General features: G+C 34.2%; 2 protein-coding genes across 3 annotated transcripts; one reads left to right on the top strand and one right to left on the bottom strand.

Moving 5' to 3' along the window:
- Positions 1-234: 234 nt before the first annotated feature.
- Positions 235-5,236, top strand: LOC126673297 (uncharacterized). 2 transcript variants are annotated; one of them, XM_050367385.2, is made up of 17 exons: positions 235-411; positions 493-553; positions 632-682; positions 762-937; positions 1,513-1,590; positions 1,694-1,805; positions 1,955-2,039; positions 2,133-2,184; positions 2,267-2,328; positions 2,431-2,546; positions 2,626-2,747; positions 3,891-3,959; positions 4,110-4,167; positions 4,247-4,320; positions 4,766-4,814; positions 4,898-4,977; positions 5,058-5,236. In XM_050367385.2, exons 2-17 carry the CDS (start codon positions 493-495, stop codon positions 5,118-5,120), a joined length of 1,308 nt encoding a protein of 435 aa, XP_050223342.1. In that variant the 5' UTR covers positions 235-411; the 3' UTR covers positions 5,121-5,236. The 2 variants fall into 2 exon arrangements, with proteins under 2 accessions (XP_050223342.1, XP_050223341.1); XM_050367384.2 differs by having other exon boundaries at positions 4,766-4,820.
- On the bottom strand, positions 5,131-10,680 carry LOC126673296 (outer envelope protein 61). Its single transcript, XM_050367383.2, has 11 exons — positions 10,448-10,680; positions 9,906-10,136; positions 9,754-9,810; positions 9,523-9,651; positions 9,251-9,328; positions 9,043-9,113; positions 6,981-7,030; positions 6,639-6,837; positions 5,856-6,375; positions 5,576-5,719; positions 5,131-5,484 (listed from the first exon to the last, which is right to left on the bottom strand). Exons 1-11 carry the CDS (start codon positions 10,541-10,543, stop codon positions 5,338-5,340), a joined length of 1,722 nt encoding a protein of 573 aa, XP_050223340.1. The 5' UTR covers positions 10,544-10,680; the 3' UTR covers positions 5,131-5,337.
- Between the last annotated feature and the right edge of the window lie 12,668 nt (positions 10,681-23,348).

Here is a 23,348-nt window from a genome sequence, read left to right as displayed (position 1 = left end):
ACAAATATTTAATGATAAAAAAATAAGTAATAAATAAAGATTCCCTATCGCAAATTTTTATTGGCTTGTTGTAAAAATGACGAGGCACATCCGTTGCGTGGGTTAAACACTCAGGAAAAAATAGTTACAAATTAAAGGAGAATAATTTTACCAAAATATATTAAGTATTATGGCAGTAGCGCCACCGTTTTTAATTTAAATATTAATTTACATACGAGATTGTGAAATATGTTAGATTTATTAGAAAAAACCAATATATGTAGAGACGCTTGAAGCCATATTTCCCTCCATAAATAGACTAAGTTTCCCTCCAAAATAAAATAAAATCACTTACAGCCGTCGCCACCGCCAATTACAATCAAATCACCCAATTTTTTGCAACCGCGCCGATCTCCCAGTTCTTCATTTTTGGTCAGTTCATTAGGGTCTTCTTCTCTCTCAATTATCTTAATAAAAAAATATTCAATTAATAACGATGATTACTGTTTTCAGATGATGGATATTGATAATGGGAAGGATGGCCTCAACGCTAACTATCTTAAGCTTTACTATGGTATTGTATTATAGAATTGTGTTGAGGTATCTGATTGTTTTTAATATTTATGATTTAATTGAATTTTGCTGATGGCAGGCAAGCTTTTCCCTCATGCTGATATTTTTAAATGGATGTCCTATGCAAATGGTAATCTTAATTTCATTATATTATGTGCATATGCAATCACTGCTTAACTAGTTTGACATTTTGAATGCTTTATCTGTAGATGGGAAGCATCCAGCCTGCGATAATTCCTACTTTGGACGAAGAGAGTTTTCGTTCACATTGGATAACGATATTTATCTCCGCTTTCAGTCTTTCAACAGCGAATCTCAACTCGAAAGATCTATTAAAGAGAAATGCCCGTTTAAGATAGATATCGGCCCTGTTTACAGTGTCGATGTAAGTTGGGTTTTCTTATTATTGCTGATTGCTGTGATGAGTCACTTTAACATCATAATCCCGGAGCTTGTTAATTGGATTGGGAAACATTAACATGATTTAATGCGTCTTAAATACGATATCTTGCCTGCACGGGGTTTCGTCTTAGGTTCAGCCATATGGGTGTCATGGTCGAGGGTTCAAACCCAGCTACTACCTCTCAAATAAATGGAGTGGTTGGGACTGAGCTGCTGGCTATTATAGGCCGGATTTGCCAAGTATGTGGGCTTACAAGTGGTCCACATCATGGGATTTGACGGTGATCCTAGGCTCCGGGTTGGGGGAGTGAGTCCTCGTTACCCAAAAAAAATGATTTCTATTTTTTTTCACCTTTTAAGGGGACTAGCTTGATAACTGGATCAACTGTAGTTTTGGAATCAATTATGTTTCCAAACATTTTCAAGAACACGTTTTATAAATTGGTTGTTAGAGTGTCTTCTCTAGTATTTTTAAGTTGCTTTCAATGTTATCCTGACTAAAAGCATTTCAGACAATCACTTATGGATCCTTTGTTTTTTCAATTTCACATGTATCAGCCTGCCAAGAGGCATGCCTATAGCCAAAGTGGGGGTAATGTGTTTGCTCCTGTGGAGAGGGAGCTAATTTTTGATATTGTGAGTTCTTCATATTCCGCAATAGCAAATTTATCAGATTAATTCTACAAGTATTCTTTTTGTAATTTGATTAATAACATCTTGATTGTCCAAATTCATACAGGATATGTCAGATTACGATGATGTTAGATATTGCTGCTCAGGAGCTGATGTTTGCTTGAAGTGCTGGCCACTAATGACGATTGCTATTAAAGTGATTGATACTGCACTCAGAGGTATGGATACTTTGCATTGGGTTCTCAATATCTTCACCTAAAAGTCATCTATTTAATAGCCTAACAAAGTATACTATTAAATCTCCAATTTAACACCTGCATAATGCTTTCCATTTGCATTCATAACTTACTTGATTTTTGTAATGCAGATGACTTTGGTTTCAGTCACATTCTCTGGGTTTATAGTGGTAGACGAGGTGTCCATTGCTGGGTATGTGATGGGACAGCAAGAAGGTAGTGCAGCATATAAGCTATTTTGTAATCACTTATATTTCTTTACTTGTTCTATGGTACAATGGTTTAAATTTCCTTCCACAATATGTGCAGGCTCACCAATGAGCAGAGGGCAGCTATTGTTGATTATTTCCGAGTATACAAGGTGGTGAACAATACACGAATAATTAATGAATTTCTGCATGGGATTGATTCAATGCAAGTGACATATTCCTTAATCTTTTCAGGGAAATGAGAGTAGTAATAGAAAGGTTTCTTTGACCGGTCCTGTTCTGCATCCTTTTCTTGTGTGAGTCATGACATGCTGTTCAGAATTTTTATGTCCATCCTTTTCCCATCCATCTTCTGTTGTGAATTTCTAATTTATTTGCCGGAGACACATTCCTTGCAGGAGATCATATGTCGAAGTGCTCAAGGACTTCTTTGAGACGAAATTGCTTTACAGTCAGGAAATATTTTCGACTGAAGAGAGATATGAGAAGATCTTAGAGATGATTCCTGATGAATGTATGGGTCATCTTTATTTCCCGGCTTTATATGGTTTTATCCATTTCTTCATTCTGCAATTAATACTTCTTCTTTGTAGCTGTTGCTTCTGAGCTTCGAGGAAAGTGGCAGAATAGTAAGCAACACTCCAGTTCCAAGGAGGACATTAATCTTGTTCGATGGGAACAGCTAAAGCGTACATTACAATCTGGACAAAGGAAGGTAGGAATCATTTCAACATTTGTGGATAATCCATTATATTCGAGAGATGTATTTGGGCTAGTGATTTTAACTCAGTGTTTATTGCACATTATTGTTGATGTGTTTCTCTTTTTTTTTATGTAGAGGAATTTGTGATTTTTGTCAATGCAATCAGGAAACTCAAATAAACTCAACTCAATTCACTACACTCTGGATCCCATTTGAGGATTGTTTTTTGTGTTGTTTTGGGACTAATAAATCAGTCTCTCTCGACAGATGCGTGTCTTGCATTTCTTGGCTAGTTTGTTTCTTTATGCTCCTAGGCATGAAATAATTGCTGGAACAAATTTAGTAATTTAGACATAATATATGCTTATACAAATTGGTGAACTTTGCTGAGTCATTCATAACTGGTTTAATTTGCGAACCACAAAAATTACAATAATTGAGTATTTTAATGATTGTTGATGTCTGAAACAATCACTGAGGGATATTGTCGTTTGGATGGCCTGACAAATCTAATTGTGTTGAATTGTTTCTCTGGTTTTCATAAATCATTTCATTATTTCAAATTTTAGCTGTGGTGACAAGATGCAGAAACAGGCTAAAGAGCAATTTTCTGTGACAAACTTAAATGGCTTTGGCAAAGGACTAAAAGTCAATTGGAACTTGACATGTTCCTCTTTTTATCTTATTAGAATTGTAGATGACACGCACCGATTACAGTTGCTGAACTGTTAGATTCCATCTTAAAACCAATTGGTGTTAAGTGGAGGTGCCCAACTAATATATAAACACATGTCCATTCACACACAACCAATGTGAGATTTCCCACTTTAACACTCCCCCTCACGCGTAGCGTGTACGGGCCGAGCAACAAAGTCCCCCCTCACGTAAATCTCACGTGGGCCGGGCCAACTCAAATTGTGTGAATGGACAAGGCTCTGATACCATGTTAGATTCCATCTTAAAACCAATTGGTGTATAAGTGGAGGTGACCAACCAATATATAAACACATGTCCATTCACACACACAACCAATGTGGGATTTCCCACTTTAACATGAACATCTCATGCTTTACCAATTGTTTATTTTTTGTAACAAATGCCTTGATAAGATTTGTTCATACATCTTTTACTGCATTGTTTTTGGCTCCCTTGCAGGCGCAAGGGCTCCGTAGATGTGTGGAAGAGATTGTATTTTCCTTTACTTATCCCAGGCTTGATACAGAGGTTAGTTATCATTTTCTGTACTTTGGCAACTTTTGCAACTTTTTGCAATTTGAAACCTTCTCGTGTAGATGATATATACTTTCACAAAGAAATGCCTACACTGTCAAAGATTAATTACCAACTGTTTTCTTTGGAACTTTCTATTTTTAGGTCTCAAAACATATGAACCATTTGCTGAAGGCACCATTCTGTATTCATCCAAAAACAGGTTGTTTGCTGTTATCCTTGTGGCTTTTTGTCTGCTGTGGTCCTTCTATTCTTGTACTAAATTATTCTATTTGTTCCAGGACGTGTCTGTGTGCCTATCGACCCAAAATATTGTGATGAATTTGATCCTACTTCTGTGCCGACAATTTCTCAGGTGTTTAATTTTACTTTTATACGCGTGATAAATTTTGTATGTTAGTGTAATTCTCAGCACAGCCAGTTTCCCATGACAAAAATTCTTGAACTGGTTTCAACTGGCCTATAAAAAGATGTTACTAAAATACATATGGGGTTAAATCCTGAATCAGTTGAAAGTTTTCTACTGTTCTTATTGATGCCTGTCGGTTGGTTGACTTGTTTGATTTTTCTCTTGAATTTTCCCTAGCACTTAGCACTGGTAACTGTAACTTGTCTTAAAATGGAGTCGGTTTATGGGCGACGAACAACCAAAGTACAAGTATTTAGGTGGTCTGAGCATGTTTTTCTTGTCTTGGAAACGTTGGAGTTTTACAAATGTTGTTATGCATAATGCACAATGTTAGCATTTTTGGTATTGGGATGCTTAATCTTCAACATGATTGATTAAATTGGATTTGCAGCTTTTGGAAGAAGTTAACGCGGGAGGAGCGAGGGAAAACGATGAGAAGGGTAATGGTAAGATAAGTCATGCATTTAAGAATTGTTGTATAAAGTGAAAATGCTGATAAATTTAGGTTTGTGTTTGAGGGCAGAAGTAGAAAGAACGTCGCTCGGATTATCAATCAACTATTTCAGATCATCTTTCTTGAAACCTCTTCTCAAATCTTGCAAGGTAGGTTCCTACTGGTTAGTCTGTTTGTTTAGGATAGGAATACCATCTAATGAATAATTTTGTTTACTTAATTTTGGCAGGAAGAGATGGAAAGTCGCTTTAGTGCAAAGCAGCAGCTCTCCAACAACTCCATCAAGTGGTAATACTTTTCAATTTGATATTGTAAGGCAAATGTAATGACATTTGCTATATTATTAAAACTCCTTTGGAACTTGAAATTGCAAAGAATGTATCTACTTACTTTTGTTTCAGTGCCTAATATGCTACATCAATACATAAAGTTAGTTCCATAACTTCAAAAATTCTTATCTCATCCCTAAACTAAGTTTACAAATTAAGAAAATTACAATCATTTTGGAGTTACTTCCCAATGTAGCCTAGCCAATGAAGGAGGATTGCAAAGATGAGCATACATATGGCCAGAACCATTCCAGGTTTCCCAAGTAACCAATTCTTCGCTTTCTTTGCACCTTGGGTTCCTCTTTGGATCTTATCTGCCCATCGCATCTGTTACAAAATTACGGGCACAATTATCATCACCGAATTGCAAGAAATCAGTATCATTATAGCTGCGCTACTCTAATAATAAAAATTGTACCATTCTGTCCAAGTCTTCTGGTGATAAAGAAGACATGGCTTGTTGTGCTTTTGCTGCATCTTCTGAAGAAAGTTTTACTCCAAATTGTTCACTCATATTAGCCATCATTTCTGGACTCATATTCTTCATCATTGATGTAAACATCTGCCATTTACATTTAAGAAAGACAATTACTTCTTATTCAATTCACTTGCTACATACACGTAAACCAGTCCTCTAGTTGCTTGGGAGAAATTACCCGTTACACAAGTATATATTTTCTCAAAACATGGAAACATACCTGTCGCATAGCTGGATCTTTCATTTGGTTTCTCACTTGTTCCTGCATATCAGCAGTCGAGCTAGGAAAGCTTGGATGAGAAGCATTTCTCGAACTTGAAAACAAACCACTAGATGAACTAGCATTCACACTATTCCCATCAACTGCAAAATTTCCTCTATCTTGTACATTAGTTTCCAAAGCTGCTGATGCTGGAGCTCTATCTTTTCCATGCAAAGAGGACGCCGTTTCAAACATCTTCTGAAGCTCTTCTGGGGGCATTTTGCTCATCATTTCACTAGCTGTTTTCAGCATGTCTGGTGTCACATTTGGGCCAGGTTGGAAGCTGTTACTATGTGAAGAATTACTAGTAGCAAATGAGGAGGCCATTTTAAGCATTTTCTGCAGCTCTTCAGGTGAAATCTTGCTCATCATATTTGAAGCACTCCTAAACATCTCAGGAGATAATTCTCCAGCTTTCGCTCCACTTAAAGCAGACAGAGTTTCGGGATCAGCATTTGAAATGAAATTCTGGAATGTTCTGCACCCAGAGGATATCAGACAAATGCTTAATTACATCCCATAAAATGCCATCTCAAACATAGAATCCACGAAAGAGAAGTCTATGAACAAAATCAATCCTTAGTTAACACAAATAAAAAAGAAAAATTATAAAAGCTGACATTCTACCAGGCTATAAAAAAAAATTTAGAAGTAGATCCCAGGATACAAGTTTTTCTCTAAAATAAAAAAGACAAGCAAATAAGTGTATAATTTATAACATACTTAGATAAACAAAAATACCTTATAGCTTCAGGGTCATCCTTTAAAGCCTGCAGGGATTCTGCATTCGTTTTCAAACCATTGCTATTAGCCCTACTCTGAAAGCTATGTGCATCAACACTCTCTCGTGGTTGCAACACTGAAGTTTCTCTGGATGACCCTGATGTTTGAGAAGATGTAGTAACATCATCTTCTCCCGTTAATTCTTCAATAACCAGTCCTGATGAACAAGTACAGAGCAGTTGTGAACGACGAGAGGCGGACATCTCAAAGATATTATATAACAGATAAATGGATTACAAAAAAAAGGAAGAGAATAGAATAACATAGACGCAGATATAGAGGAAAGGGAGAATAATATACCACTTTGTCTATGATTACCACCTTCCTGAGCCAATCTTTCCTTTGCATCCCTGCATCAAGTCAGCAAATTAACATTGTAAACAAACATGTTATACTATCAGGCTACTTTTCTTTATATTTTCAGTTATAAATCCTAATATAAATTATATATCTTCACTTTTGAGATTCATTAACAAAAACTTAACTCAAGCGAAGTTAGGCTCTTAAGAGGAAATCCAAAGGGAAATTATACTCTATACAGCTCAATTAATTCTTAATCCAAACCAGTTATCTTATTGTTCTATTTAGAGCCAAACTTTCAGAGATATATATACAATGAAAACGTTTTTGTGTGCTTTCAAGTTTCAACCACTTATTATTGATCAAACTCTATTTTCTTTGCCACTATCAGTTGACTTTAGTCACCTGCAATCCTTAGGTCGCAAATGAACATGATCTAACTATTTTTAATAACGTAATGTAAGTATCCTACAAGAGACACACTTCACCTTCGTACAGATGTAGATCTATTAATTGATCCTTGCTCTTTTCACATGCTATTTCAACATCATACAACACTCACTATATAATATGGTTGACAATTTTATATTTTATAATCAGACTTGATCCTTGCTCTTTTCCCATGCTATTTCAACACCATCCAACACTCACTATCACTTAATATGGCTGACAATCTTAGATTTTAAAATCAGACTAACAGGAACTTATGATTTAAGTAACACGAAAACGGAAAAGGCACCAAAAAACGGCATTTTTCGAAACAAAGGACACAAAACATGCGAGAAACGTGTACATTTTAATCTGGATATAATAAACGTTAAAAATTATAAAATTTTATATGTCAAATTTTATTTATACATGTATGAATATTAATAAAATAAACATTTTATATATACCTAAAATTTAAGTTCATAACAAAATAAGATTATCTACAAATTTTATAATTGAAATTGCGATTAAATTTTTAAAGTTTTACAAATATAATAAAAATATAATATAATCCAACAAAAATAAGAAAATAAGATTTATGATGGTGTGAATAATAAAATTTGTGGGTGATTGATTGTATTCTTTTTATTTGTGACTAATTTTTTAAGTTTTCTTTTTTTTTTTAAAAAGAAAATGGATGTTTAGTTTTTATTATTTACCGAAACGGCCTAAAACGTTTTGTACAAGTTTATAGAATTTTGAAATTTCTCAAACTCAAAATAAAAAAAAGAAACTTTATCAAAGCTTACGATAGCATAACTCTAGAATCATGCTTCTAAATTTCAAATGCACTTAATTTTACATGCGACATCAATAATGCCCGCATCCTTTGTTACGGTAGTGCTCAAATATCAAAACAATTGTAATGAGACACCAAATAATTAAATCAGTACAACTCCAATCCTTCTATATCCTAGACTTGCTAATGTTGCAATGCATCCGGATAATTTTCTATAGCTTAAACTAAAACCTACAACCCTAAGATATCCATTCATAACTCTTATGGCTTACCCTGTTTTTTCATGCATTTTGTACTCCAAAATCAGAATCTGCCTGTGCTATAAAGTATCATCTTCTATATAATCAGTATATCCAATAATAAAGAAAGACCTGGCAGACATTGGTGTGCAGAAAGCATAATAAGAATAAGTATGTCAGCACTAATCTGACCCAGCAAACTGCTCATTCACACACATGTTTATCAAATTTATATACCAAAGAAAAGTTTCCTCTAACTTCAACAACACCATCTAAATTTCCTCAATATCCATAACCCTTCAACCTCGGTATATTAAGTTCAACTTCAAACTATATCTGACACAACAGAGCCAAATTCAGATTAAAAAGAAGTGTAGCCGTAACTTAACCAATAAACACTAGCTGAAAAGCAATAAAAACATCTAGCAGACAGAATAAAAGGAAGGAAAAAACAAGAAGTTAAAAGTGTGAACCTAAGAAAGTAAACATTATACTGTTTGAGAAGCAATTGAGAGTCAGAAGAAAACATCTAACAGCTCTTAGGAAAATTTTATAAATGCAACTTTTATCATATGGCGTATAGATTAATTTATACCTTAATACATCTGCAATAGTTTCATCATCTTGGGAAACTTCATACGCTTTGCTTAAATCAGAGACAGCATCCTGTCACATTATATAATGAAAATAAATGATGCTTAAATGAGAAGATTAACACTTAACTGCAGAAATTTATTAAAGTTTAGCAGCACGGCTAAGCAACCACAAAAGGCAATTTGAAAATGGATACAAAAATAACTTACTTCCAGGCGGCCCAATTCTTTAAAAGCTTGACCCCTCCGATAGAGAGCTTTGAGATTCTTAGCATCATATCCCAACACCTAAAATTGTATAAATAAACAATCTAAGAGACTCATAGAAGTACGAAGTAATTAGTATACCAAATGAAAGTAGAAGGCTTGTTATTTTGCAGAGTTTTCTTGCTTATGACATGAAGATTTGTCGTTAGATAGCAAGAATAAAACACGGAATAGGCACATGTGGATAAAACAATTAAATCATGTAGGATGTGTACCTCTGACCCCTCTTTTGTGCATTCATCAAACTGTCTTGTTTTAAGGTAACAAGACATCAGGTTGAGAGAGCATGCTAGTAAGAGTGATTTTCCTTGAGAGGATGGAATTCCCATTAGGTTTTTCTTTGCCTAAAAATGGTACGAGAACAACAACAAATTTCATCAGTTTAAAAGCAGGTCAACTATAAGCATTGATTTTTGCAAAAAGAGACTATGAAGAGCTTCCCTTACAAGTAAATATTTCTCCAAGGCGTCTTTGAACTTTCCCTGGCTATGAAGTTCATTACCCTGACAAAGAGTATAGTTGAAGCACAGTTAAAGGGATAAGGACATTAAAAGTAGTTATTATGACTTATGGAATGGGGTAAGTATAGAACAAATACCTGCTTCTTGAGCATCTGAGCTGCACTAATTTCATATTTGATCTGGGCATCAACACGGGCACGCATGGCAGCAATCTCTTCAGGTGAAGCATTGGCCATTTTCTCACCTATCTCAGCCATATCCTCAGAACGAGTATGCTTCAACTGTTGGGCAGCCTGTCTCAAATCTTCAGGTCTCATGTTTTGCATGCTTTCGGAGGCCATTCTCATCAACTCTGGATTAGCCATCATCTGCAATCCCAACAAAACTTATACTTCCAATGTAATCATAAAAATAAGTATTGCCTGGTTAAATTCTAAGGTGGAATTCATTTCATTTCTAAATGAATTCGTTCAGTTGAATTCCATGAAAAATGTGGAATTCATTTAAACCGAATACACCCTAAGGATTAAACCTAGCATGTTAAACTAAGTTCTTTTTATGATAAATATTCCAAAGTTAGAGTCAAAATTGAAGCATTAAACTGGATCAAAGCAATTTCTTATTAAATTGAAACAGGAAAATAATGAAGATCATGAAATCAAAGAATGAATTAATAAACCTGTTGCTGGATATTGGCTAATTCGGTGGGCGACATGCGACTCATCTGTTCCTGGGCAAGTCTCATCAATTCAGGATCCATCATTCCGTTAAACATTTTTTACTTTCAACTAAATAGTTTCGATCAGATCAATAATTTGCAACAAAAACACAAGATTTTTCTGGAACACCAATTTGTTGATGATGAATCAAAAGACTCCCACTATTTAATTACAACGGAAATACCCAAATTCACTAATTAAATCTACACCAAATTACTCTAAGGTCTACTTTACGTTTTTGTCCTTCATGTTTGTAAAGTAAATAATAGGCCAAAGGTACAAAAAAAAAACCCCTTGTAGTTTTTACAAAAGTAGAAATCAGCCCTTTTACTCTTTTAGGGTATAATTAAGCCCTCTTTGTTTTCAAATCGAAAAAACCCCTTTCATCCAGCATCATTAGAAACACTCGTTAATGGCTGTTCTCTCATGATCATATAGGAAAAAAGTTCAAAAATAATTTTAACGTTTAAAATATTTACTGAAAATTTGAGGGGGTAAGTGACCCAAAAATAAACTAAAAGGGTTTATTTGTTCGATTTTAAAACAATAAGGGTTTAATTATTCAATTTTAAAAACACGAGGGTTTAATTGTGACAAAAAAAAATAAAAAGGCTGATTTGTACTTTTGAAAAAAAGTTGAGGGTTTTTTTGTATCTCCTGCCTAAATAATATGGTGTCTCCCTCAATAGTTAAAGGACAAAGTTAAAAAATAAATAATCTTTAAGTTTAAATTCTTATATATAAATTATATTATTATGATATTTAATGACTAACAACGTGTGATAATTTTCTATAATACACTATTCACTAACTTATTTATGACTTTACTTGCCAGTTTTTGACTTTTCTTTTTTGATTTTTTATTCACGATTTTTTTTTAATTTCACAAATACTTTTTTCACTTTTTGATAATTTACTCTTTTTTTATAGATCTTTTTTCTGGTATTTTTTTGGTTCTTTTTTTACCTTTTTATCGTGTTTTTAGTGTAACTATAAATATTATAGTGTATTTATTGCATTTTTTGATATAATTATGGTGTTTTTATTTTGGCATAATTACTTAAAAACCACCCACCTTGCAATTTTTTTTTTCATTTATACCATGACCTAGGAAAAAGTTCAATTGTACCCTATTTTTGATTTTTATGTTTCATTTATATCCTAAAAAGTTAGTTTGACCATTTTTTATCTGAATTTTTTTTAAAATAATCCTTTATTTTTTGTTTTATATTCTAATCTATATTATATATAAAAGCACGGATGGGTGGGGTGGGGGGGACAGGCAAGTTTACTGAATAATCCTTTTTAGTTTACTATTAAATAAAGGTTTTATAGTCATTAACTAATTAGTTATTTAATTAATCACTATGGTAATTAAAGTCCTAATTAGAATAGGTAGCTAAATTATCTCAAATTTAGTCTTTAGTATGTAAAAAATAACTAAATTGTCTCCAAATAGTAGGAATACCTATCTTTTAGTTTGATTGAACTACAAAATTAAAATATTATATTTGATTAATATATTATTATTGAAATTTCTATCTTATTATTTTTAAAGATATTATTAATAAAATTAAGTTAATTATTTAATTATGGTTATTATAAGACTAAAAGAAGAATAAATTCAGTATGGAAAAAAATTTAATAACCGAATATATTATATTTACTTTTATAAAAATTCTTAACTAATTTAATATTAATTATAAATAAAAAATTGATATAATTATAAAAAATTTACTAATATATTCTTTGACGAGTTACGTTACGAGCCACGTGCATAGCACGTAATGCGAAACTAGTTAAATATTAAAGTTATTAATTATACAAAAACACCTTCTTTTTCCTCAAACAAATTCCACATTGTTGGACCATGTGTCATTTAACCTTCTTTTCATATAATCAAGCAATTGGCATTTATTTAAGTCTAACTCGTTTCAAGCATTGTGCAGCGTTCTCTAAGCGTTTTGTGAATTTTATATTTTAAACGGTCATTCATTTTTAAACGATCGTTTATTTTTAAACTATCGTTCAAAATATTTCACTCAGCTTTGGTTCTTCGTTTTCAAGACAGACTAGGGAACGATCGTTTAAAACAAACGAACGATCGTTTTTAATGTTTAAACGATCATTCACTAGTGATATTTTTCAAATCTTTTTGACCGTTATAAGTAAACGATCGTACACTCTTTCGAACGATCGTTTAGAATGATCTGGCACTTCATTATTGAAGATTTTCAAGAGAAAATAACGGGAAGAAAATGGCTTGAACCAATGGGACTTTGACACATCATCAAGAAGCCTCTATATACTTGTTCTAACTCCTTGAGCTTTGTTAGAACAATTATTGCAAATCTTAAAGGCTCTCAACTACCAAAAACTCTCTCAAATATATTGTGCATCAATTCTTCATATTGATTGCTTGTTGTTTTAGTTAGTTAGAGCATTTTATTGTTTTCATTGTGGGTTCTTGATTAGCCTTGAAAAATCAAGTGTAAGTTAGAGTTTAGTTTTGAGAAAACTCAACCCTTGTAGGTTCTTGATTATCCCTGAAAAATTAATTTTGAGTTTGAGATTATCTCTAAGAAATCTCTTTGTAAAGTTGGTGCTTATCTATAAAGCACAATCCCATTTAGTGGATTCTAAAATCTCAATCTTAGATTGAATAGTGGAGTAGGATCGTTTTGTGATCCGAACCACTCTAAAATCTCTCGTCCTTTAAATTCGCTTTTCCGCCTTAAAGAATTTTTAATTTTCATTTTACAACTTATCAATCGGTTTGCCTCATACCCCAAAGGGTCTTTCAATTGGTATCAGAGCAAGGTGCTCTTCTTTTCGCTTAATTGCTAGAGTTTTCGATCTAAAAATGGCAACCAAAATTTTTTTCATCACTCTCAAACCTTTTCTTGATGGGTCAAATTACAAAGTTTGGAAATATATGATGGAAAATTATCTTGATATGCAAGGGGTTGATCTATGGAGTGTTTTCTTAAGGGGATGGACACCTCCATGTGACAAGAATGGAGTTCTTTTGAAGAGAGGGGAATGGTCTATAGAGCAAGTCAAGGAGAATGGCATGAATAGAAAAGCCATTACTACTCTCCTCTCCTCAATCTCTAGAGAAGAACAAGGTAGAATTCAACACTTGAATTGTGCTAAGCAAATGTGGGAGACTCTTGAGAGCTACTATGAAGCTACACAACAAGTCAAGGGTAAGAAGCTTGAGTTGCTTCTTGGAGAGTATGAAGGCTTTAAGGGCTTGCCAATTGAAGATGTGGGTATGATGACATCAAGGCTTCTTAAGATTGTTCATAGTCTTGAGCAACTTGGGAAATTCTTCAAGCTCAATGAAATCAATGGTAAAATCTTAAGATCCCTTCCTATTCTTTTATGGCAACCTAAGACTATCGCCATCATTGAAACTCATGATTTGTCCACCTTGAGGATATAGAAACTTCTTCTCCATGAGATGTCTTACATCAAGCTCATTGAGGCCGAAATGGCAAAGGAGAAAAGTATTGCTTTCAAGGCTTCAACAAGTGCTCTTGAAGAAGAGAACAAGAAGGAAAGCAATGAGGAAGAACTCTTGAGGCTCACAAAGAGAGTCAAAGAGCTCAAGATGAAGGGAAATGACAATCATGGTAGACCCTCCTCTTCAAGGAAGAGCTCAGGGGGGGGGGGGGGGTTCCAAGACTTTTTGGGATGGTGATTCTCAATCGGATGGTGATAGCCACCATGATGCTAACTTGTGCCTCATGTCTTTTAAGGAGGAACCAACACTAGAGGTAAACCCCCAACCTTTTCTATCTTGGGATGGTATTGGTATTGAATCACATGATGCATGCTTAAATGTTAAAAATGATTTTGTTGATGATATTATTAATAATGATGCTCATGATGATGATGATGTTTATAGCATGCTTGATGAACTAGTAATTAAATGTGGTGATTATAAAGTCAAGATGCTATTTTCTAAAAATGAAGCTTCAAAAAGCTAAAAATGAAATGCTTGTTTTAACAAAAGAATTTCATGAGCTTAAATTGTCTAATGAAGCTCTTAAGTCATCTTTAAAATCTATCCCTAAGCAAGGTTTGAATGTTGATAACTTGTTTAAGGAAAATGATCAACTAAAGAATGAAATTCTTGAATTAAAAGATGCACTTTCAAGATTTCAAAAAGGGAAGGTAACTTTGGATACAATTCTTGTATCTCAAATATGTCCAACCATAAAATTTGGACTTGGCTATGATCAAAATGCTTCTAGTTCCAATGGGACTAAATTTGTGAAGTCCACTTTGTCTCAAAATTCTTCTATAAAAGCTCCTCCTAAATTGGTCAAACCAATTGAGGCAAAGAAGGTACATGCTCAAGCTCCTAGGCCTAAGCCATTCTTGGATCAAAAGGCTAAGAGTAACAAGGGTACAAAACTCTTTAGACATGGCTATGATTCTCAATATAGTCATAAGTGGAACAAGAAGACTAGAAAGAAAACACATGTTCATGCATTTTCAAAAGTCCAATCTTGTTCTCATACTTGTGATTGTTCTTATGAGACCTATAAAGCCAAGCCACCTCAAATGCAATCAAATGTGAACCATAGAATTCAATGCTTTTATTGTATGAAATATGGTCACACAAATGTTCAATGCTATGTGAGAAAAGTTCAATTAAGGTTAATCCCTTTGAATTATTCAAGCATTAACTTTCAAGGACCCAAAGTTGCTTGGGTACCTAAGTGATTTGCTTTGTAGGTATACTTGATGTCCACTAATCCAAATTCAATATCATATGGTGGATAATCAAGGAGGAAGGATGCATTCTATGAGCATCAAAGGAAGCTTTTGGAAAATGGCAACATAGGTAAAATTGTATCAATCTCTATGCCATGCTTTCCAAAAATGTTGTTTTGAGGGGGAGAATCAATCTTTCAAATTTTATTCTCCTAAAAAAGTTTTAAAATGCTTTAAAACTTTTTGTAATGATTGGACTTTGCCTTGGTATAATTCAATTAAGGAATTATTGCCTATTTTTGATCATTTAAATCAAATTAGTTCAATCAATTGAGTTTTTAGACTTGATGCATATCAAATTAATGTCTAAGCGCCTCAATTGAAGGAGAAACTTAGATTTATTTCGATTTGATTTCAAAATCTCTTTCAATTAGCTTCTTTGTCTATATTTTAAACATGTATTTATTCTTGTTGCACGGTTATATATCTTTCCTTTTTGCATATAGCCAATCGGGGGAGAACATTTAAACGTTTAACTTATTAAATATTGTCTAAAAATGAATTAAAATCTATTTAGAAACTTCTAAGTTGTTATCACCTTAAGGGGGAGTTCTTTCATTATTTTTCATAATTCGTTTTTAGGCCAATTGCTTGTCTATATCAAAAAGGGGGAGATTGTTGGACCATGTGTCATTTAACCTTCTTTTCATATATTCAAGCAATTGACATTTATTTAAGTCTAACTCGTTTCAAGCATTGTGCAACGTTCTCTAAGCGTTTTGTGAAGTTTATATTTTAAACGGTCGTTTATTTTTAAACTATCGTTCAAAATATTTCGCTCAGCTTTGGTTCTTCGTTTTCAAGACAGACTAGGGAATGATCGTATAAACGATCGATAAACGATCGTTTAAAACAAACGAACGATCGTTTTTAATGTTTAAACGATCGTTCACTAGTGATATTTTCAAATCTTTTTGACCGTTATAAGTAAACGATCGTACACTCTTTCGAACGATCGTTTAGAATGATCTGGCACTTCATTATTGAAGATTTTCAAGAGAAAATAACGGGAAGAAAATGGCTTGGACCAATGGGACTTTGACACATCATCAAGAAGCCTCTATATACTTGTTCTAACTCCTTGAGCTTTGTTAGAACAATTATTGCAAGTCTTAAAGGCTCTCAACTACCAAAAACTCTCTCAAATATATTGTGCATCAATTCTTCATATTGATTGCTTGTTGTTCTAGTTAGTTAAAGCATTTTATTGTTTTCATTGTGGGTTCTTGATTAGCCTTGAAAAATCAAGTGTAAGTTAGAGTTTAGTTTTGAGAAAACTCAACCCTTTTAGGTTCTTGATTATCCTTGAAAAATCAATTGTGAGTTTGAGATTATCTCTAAGAAATCTCTTTGTAAAGTTGGTGCTTATCTATAAAGCACAATCCCATTTAGTGGATTCTAAAATCTCAATCTTAGATTGAGTAGTGGAGTAGGATCGTTTTGTGATCCGAACCACTCTAAAATCTCTCGTCCTTTAAATTCGCTTTTCCGCCTTAAAGAATTTTTAATTTTCGTTTTACAACTTATCAATCGGTTTGCCTCATACCCCAAAGGGTCTTTCACACATTATTCACATCAAAACCACCCAATTGAACCCTTGGATCCTAAGAACAACCACTCTCTCTCGAAAAATAAAAGTTCTCCCTTCTAAAAACAAAAGAGTTTTTTCTTCAGGGGTGGGAGAAGATGATTTTTCGGTTAACCGGAAAATCATCTTCTCTCCGCCCATAACACTATTATTTATAGATCTACCTCTCTTTTTTCAATAAATCTTATTTAAGGTGTTTGTTTGGATTTTAGTTGGTTGAATAAATTTTTAAGATCTTTCGCAACTCTTTAATCCAAAGTTTTAGATCGCTCAAGATTCTATAGCTTTTCTCGAAGCTTTAGATCCATGTTCTTGTAGATCTAAAATTTGGAAGATGTTCTTTGTTGTTGTGTTTTATTTTTTTATTAGATCTAATTTTTGGGTTTATAATTAAAGATGAGACTTGAAGAATTTGAAGTTTCAAGCATAGAGCGGTTTCAGGATCATATTTCAATATTTAAACCATGAATGTATTGGGTGACCTATTTGGTGGTTTGAAAAGCCTTTATCGATGACTGTATGTACAGCTGTATTTACAACACTCATCAATATCTTGGAACAGTTTTTTCAATTTGTTGAAAAACCGTTCATTTATGTAATTTTTGTTATTATTAATGAAAATTTTAACCTTTGATAAAAAACAAATAATAAAAAAAAACCCTTGGATCACTAAAGTCTTCACCTTTTGAAGGGAAGTCCTCAAGAAAAAAAAACTCTGCCAACTGATACTCGTTAAGTAAATCACTACAGTTAAGGGTTACGGCTAAAATCACCACTCCCATTATCACTTACAGAATTAGATATTAAAAGCCCAGACCTTATATTATCATAAGATAAAAAAGGACTAGACTTTGGACTAAGAGAACTAATCCCACTATTGTTATTATCCAAACCAAGAGCAGGCCATGCATGTGTAGATGAACTTCTACCAAAATCAACAAAAGGAGAGCCCCCAACTCGAGGAGATGGCAAAGAGGTCCGGCTAGAAAAAGGGTGCGAGAAAGTCCGGGTCTTGACATAGGATTTAAAGGAGAAGGCAAAGGTGAAGTTGGTGTATATAAGATGTTTGATGAAAGTCCTAAGTGAGATTTGGCTTTAATAATCACATTATGTAAAAGGGTTTCTGAACTAAAAGTAAAAAGACCACAAATCATACGGGTCTGTTCTTCCCTTGAAGAACAGACCCATTGGTGGGTTTGTTCTTCAAGGGAAGAACAAACATACGGGTCTGTTCTTCCCTTGAAGAACATATCTTGTTCTTCCTTGAAGAACATTATATGTTTTTTTTAAAATTATTAGTTTATTAATAAAATTTTAAAAATTCATTAGTTGTTAGGATTTATTTAAACATTTTTAAAGTTAAAGAATTTATTTGTATTTTTTCGAATAGAAAAAATATAACATAACCCTTGTATTTAGTTATTTTTAATGTTTTGATCCTTAGATTAATTAAATTGTCAGATTTTTTAATTCTAGGGTACAAATGAAACATAAAAATCAAAAATAGGGTATAATTAAACTTTTTCCTAGGTCATGGTATAAAATGGAAAAAAGTTGCAAGGTGGGTGGTTTTTAAGTAATTAAGCCTTTTACTTTTGATAGTGTAACAATAGTGTATATATAGCGTATTTATGGTATTTTATAGTGTAATATAGTATATTTATGGCATTTTATAGTGTCAAATACACCATAAACACAGCAAATGCACCATAGATATACTAAAAAAACGGTAGAAATACACCAAAAAATATAAATATCCCGAAACACACCAAAAATACATATAAATATACCAAAAATACACTATAACGTGTATATATTATAAAATCACTACAAATACACCAAAAATAGTAAATATTTTTTTCTAATATTTTAATTTTTTAGATTTTTTATTTTTAAAAATATATGAAGTAAGAATATTAAAAAGTTAAAAATAAGAAAAGTAAAAATTATAAAAATTAAATTTATTAAAGTATTAAATTTCATAATTTAAAATTTTATTTACATTTCTCTCAAAAATAAGTTTATAGACCAAAATAAAACTCAAACCTTTGAGAAAAATTACACAATAATTGAAAATCGGTATTTTTTGCTCAAATATCCAGCAATTCCAGTTTTTTCTATTATAACCAATGAGTTTTCTTTTTGACCGTAATAGCAAATAGATATCTAGAGAGAAAGTTTACAACAGTTTATACAAATTCCGTAAAACTAAACCTTTAACTGACTTAGCTAAATCATGTGCTAAACAATTAAAACGTCTATTAACATGCTGAATCGAACAATGTGAAAACTATCCACGGAGACGACAAATTTCTTGACAAATTCCCCAACTTCTGTAATCCGTAACAGTTCCCGAATTAACAACCTGTGAAACCTATAGAGCGTCTCCCTCCATAATTATAAGATTCCAACGGCAACAAACAACTCATACTAATGACTCACGCAAAGCCAAAAACTCCAAAATACTGGGATCCCAAACATGACGTCTGTCACGACCCATTTTCATAGATCGCGACCGGCGTTAGGGTATGGGTATGGTTATAACAAAACCCGTAGCTAGCCTTGCGGATAACCACTCAACATATAAACCTGCAAGAAAACCACTGCTCGGGGGCAACCGAGACTCAAATCTAGTTTAGTAGTTTATATAAACAACATATAAATCAATTGTATAAATATGATAACACGTATAAGATAAGTATGACTTCTAATTACCATTGCGGTCTAAGAATAAAATCAGTTTAACAGTTTTAATAAAAATGAAATAAACCTCCGAGGAAATAGAGAATCGGAGACCAGCTGACTCGCTCAAATCATATCCCTGAAAAATTTGGGAAAACAACAGGGTCAGATATACTGAGATGAATTCATACAACTATTTACATTTATTAAGTGAAACCTTTAAAACCTTAAAACATTTGTAAAGCATTTTACCATTATGGATAAGCATTGAAACCCTAAACCACAAATATATAATCCAGTTGTCGTGTCGGTGAGACATATCTCCAAAACCGATCCCCGACTGTCACTAAAATAAAATATATGAGTCCCAGGAGACGTATCTTCCACCGGCGACCTCACTAGGTGAGACGTATGTAATACCCCAAAATAATTTAAGATATTTAAGTCGTGCCACGTGTTAGGATTCCGATAAATTAGATTAAAAAGAATTTAATTTAATTTATATCGGAAATTCAGGATAAAATTTAATAAGTCAATTAGCGGGATTTAAGGAGTTAATTTTGAAAATTTGGATGTGGAGGCATTTTGGGGCTAAATTGTAGTTTATGAAAAGTTTAGGGGCTAAAGTGCAAATTAGCCAATTGAGCCTCGAAAATTGAAATTTGAGGATTTTCGATGGATATATATATATATTTTGAGTTAGTATTATTTATTCGGATATAAATAATACGTATATGAATTAATAGAAAGATTAATTGAATAGGTTTTGGACTAAATTGAAACTTTTGAAAAGTTTCAAGGACCAAAGTGTAAGTTAGCCGATATATATATAATCTTTATCTGATGAAGGATCCAGAATCCTTCATCTCCTATTCCTTTTCCCTTTCTTAGCTTCAACGACGATATCTTACGGTTCCGTCGCTCGATTCCGTTTCTCGCCCATTTCCGACGTTCTATAACTCCAAACGATCGTATTCACGAGGCGAATCACGGTAAGCTTGACGTTTTATCGTTTAAACGGATATATTTTGAGTTATATCGATTCAAAGTTTTAGGCCACGAAACGATTTTATCGTTTTATCGATTATAGGATTGATGTATAGCGTTTTAAGCTTAGAATACGCGTTTTGGTTGAATTTGGAGCGTTTTTACGTATATAGCAGGTCGAAAACCCCGGAAATCGATTCCGGGGGATCGTGCACGTGCACTTGTGGTACACGAACGTTTACCATCAATGGTACATGAACGTGTACCAAAGTACACGAACGTGTACCAATACATGGTACACGACCGTGTACCATCAAGGTGCACGATCGTGTACCCCCCAGACACGAACGTGCACCTCCCCGATCTTCGTACCCGATTGAATTAGTTGGACACCCGTTTGTCATACGCGCATACCGAGAATTGAAAATCAAATAGTAAATGATCGATTAACGTAAATAGTTAACCTAACGGGGTTAAATGCGAATTGTATTAGAAATGATATACGATCCGTAAACGAGGTTGATACCGTTTATCGGAGTATACGTGAGAAGCACGACGATTAATGAAAGTAAAACGTGTCGAGTCTCGAGTCTAGAGTCTATCTTAGAATAGGATTCTAATTCAAGTCAAATGTTTTAAAAATTGTTTTAGATCCGGCGAGGCAAGAAGCAGCTGGACCAGTAGTTCGGGAAGCTTGACGTTCTAAAGCCCCGACGTATTTTTGGATAAGCGTTTTCAGTGAGTTTATACGATTTGCTTTTAAAGTATTTATTCATGAAAATATTTTATATTGCTTTATGGTTATTTTGCATAATTACGATGCGAATTCTTTTTATACGAATTGCATATGCTTGATTTGAAACCAGTATTGATCCGATGGAACGTGCTACCTATTGGGCGAGAATAGGACTGTTTGATCACCAGTTTTGATATGACTCAGCTGGGAGCTGATGATGAATATGAAATTTACGATTGAGTTTATGATTTTGATACGAGAGAGTACTCGGCTACGGTGTAGTCTGGAGTCCCCGTATCTAGTGGCGGGGTCACCAGCGAGTTGGACTCGCAATTGATATTTATGATTTGGTTGATCGATCGATTATTAGTATGTTTGAGGATTAAGGTTTCATTAGGATCCTGTACTTGGTTGCATACGATTGAATATCGTTTATGATTTTATTTGAATACTTATTAGTAAATGTATGAACTCACTCAGTATATCCCAATATACTGACCCCTCACAGATTTCCTTTCAGGATAAAGACGCTTTGAAGCAACAGACTTCTATCCTACTTCTAGAAGTCTGTATTTTTGAGTATGTAAAGAAACAGTACTTTACTCTTAGAGCTGCAGTAGATAAGTGTTTTGTAAGTCAGCTGTAATATATAGTTTTCTGTAGATATAACTTTAATGTTTTAAAATATATATGTTTTACGCCCGCTGCGTTGTGATATTTGTGATTGCCAGAGGGTATGTGTGCCTGGCATGTGTGCTTCTGCATGACACGTGTCTATGTATGTCATGCATGACGTATATGTTTCGCGAAAAATTATTTTACGTTTTTAGGCTTGCTACGGGTTTCGGAGCAACCACTCCCATTCCCTAGCGCCGGTCTCAGCCCTGAGATTGGGTCGTGACAATGTTGGTATCAGAGCATGGTCCAGTTACCATTGCTTATGTCAGAAGAGTGATTGATTTTCCTAGGAATCTACTGCAGCATATAGGACTTGAGTCTTGTCTTTGTTACGTATTAATTTGATTTTCAAACTTTCAGCTTTCCTCTAGGATGTGAGTCTGTCATATGTGTGTGTTCGCATGTGATGAGATGCGCGTTTAAGTCGGTATGCGTTTGCGGTAATATGCGATTATGTGGCTAAGTAACGCTGTTCGTCTTGGTCAGGATGTCTGACCAACGACAAGAAGTAGAGCGAGCTGCCGCTGCAGCACGTAACGTTATAGAAGGGGCGCATGACGTCCATCCAGAAGCTCAAGATGAGTCTTCTGTTCAGGGTGGAGGAGGTGGTGGCCAAGAGGCCCAGGCGCAGGCACCTGGAGTGCAAGCGCAAGCCCAGCAACCTAATGTTGTGGGTTTTGATCTGAATCAGTTTCTTACGGGAATTGCGGCTATGCAAGCTAATCAGGCTGAGGTGCAGAATATGCATCGTGAACAACTTCAACAGCAACAGCTACGCAATGTTGCTTTCACTGACCGAGATATCGTCTTGGCTTATATGCGCCCAAGCCAACTAAGTTTGACAGTACAGACGATGCTCTCGATTTCCTTGAAGAAGTAGAACGTAACGCTCGACGCCTGCAAGCTAATGAGAGACAGACCATCATTATGGTGGAAATGTCAATGAAAGGACCTGCGAAAGATTGGTTTCAGCAGCATATTCAGTCAACCATGGACACTATGACCTGGGCTGAATTCGCAAACCACTTTAGAGAATACTTCTTACCATATGCGGTGACGGAAATTTATCGTAGTCAGTGGTTGACCTTGAGTAGAGGCAATCGGTCTGTGCAAGAGTTTGTGACAGAGTTTACCAGAGTTAGTAGGTTTGCACCAGACCTGACTATAGACCCAGTCAGGGTGAACTCAAGGTTTATAGAGGGTTTAGGAGCTGAATTTGTGAGTCTGCCATCTGATATCGGAAGAACCCTAGTGCAACTGATCGATAGCGCTAGGCAAATGGAAGTTTCTCTGATCCGTTTTGGGAAGATTCCCGATCCTTCCAATGTTGCGCCTGTGAGGAGTGATGTGTTTCACAGCGTACAGAGCGCACCTACCCAATCATATGTTAGAAGTTATTCTC

This window comes from Mercurialis annua, linkage group LG3 (assembly GCF_937616625.2).
Source record: "Mercurialis annua linkage group LG3, ddMerAnnu1.2, whole genome shotgun sequence".
Classification (NCBI taxonomy): Eukaryota; Viridiplantae; Streptophyta; class Magnoliopsida; order Malpighiales; family Euphorbiaceae; genus Mercurialis; species Mercurialis annua.
Note: the sequence above shows the minus strand (reverse complement) of the source record. Positions and strands in the feature narration are given on the sequence as shown.

Excerpts from the sequence above, each read along its gene's own strand:
- LOC126673297 (XM_050367384.2), top strand. The coding sequence starts at position 493 with ATGATGGATATTGATAATGGGAAGGATGGCCTCAACGCTAACTATCTT. Across the intron at positions 1,806-1,954 it reads GATTGATACTGCACTCAGAG|ATGACTTTGGTTTCAGTCAC; the intron begins GTATGGATACTT and ends TTTGTAATGCAG. Across the intron at positions 4,821-4,897 it reads AAACGATGAGAAGGGTAATG|AAGTAGAAAGAACGTCGCTC; the intron begins GTAAGATAAGTC and ends GTTTGAGGGCAG.
- LOC126673296 (XM_050367383.2), bottom strand. The coding sequence starts at position 10,543 with ATGTTTAACGGAATGATGGATCCTGAATTGATGAGACTTGCCCAGGAA. Across the intron at positions 9,652-9,753 it reads CCTTGGAGAAATATTTACTT|GCAAAGAAAAACCTAATGGG; the intron begins GTAAGGGAAGCT and ends TACCATTTTTAG. Across the intron at positions 6,376-6,638 it reads GATGACCCTGAAGCTATAAG|AACATTCCAGAATTTCATTT; the intron begins GTATTTTTGTTT and ends CTCTGGGTGCAG.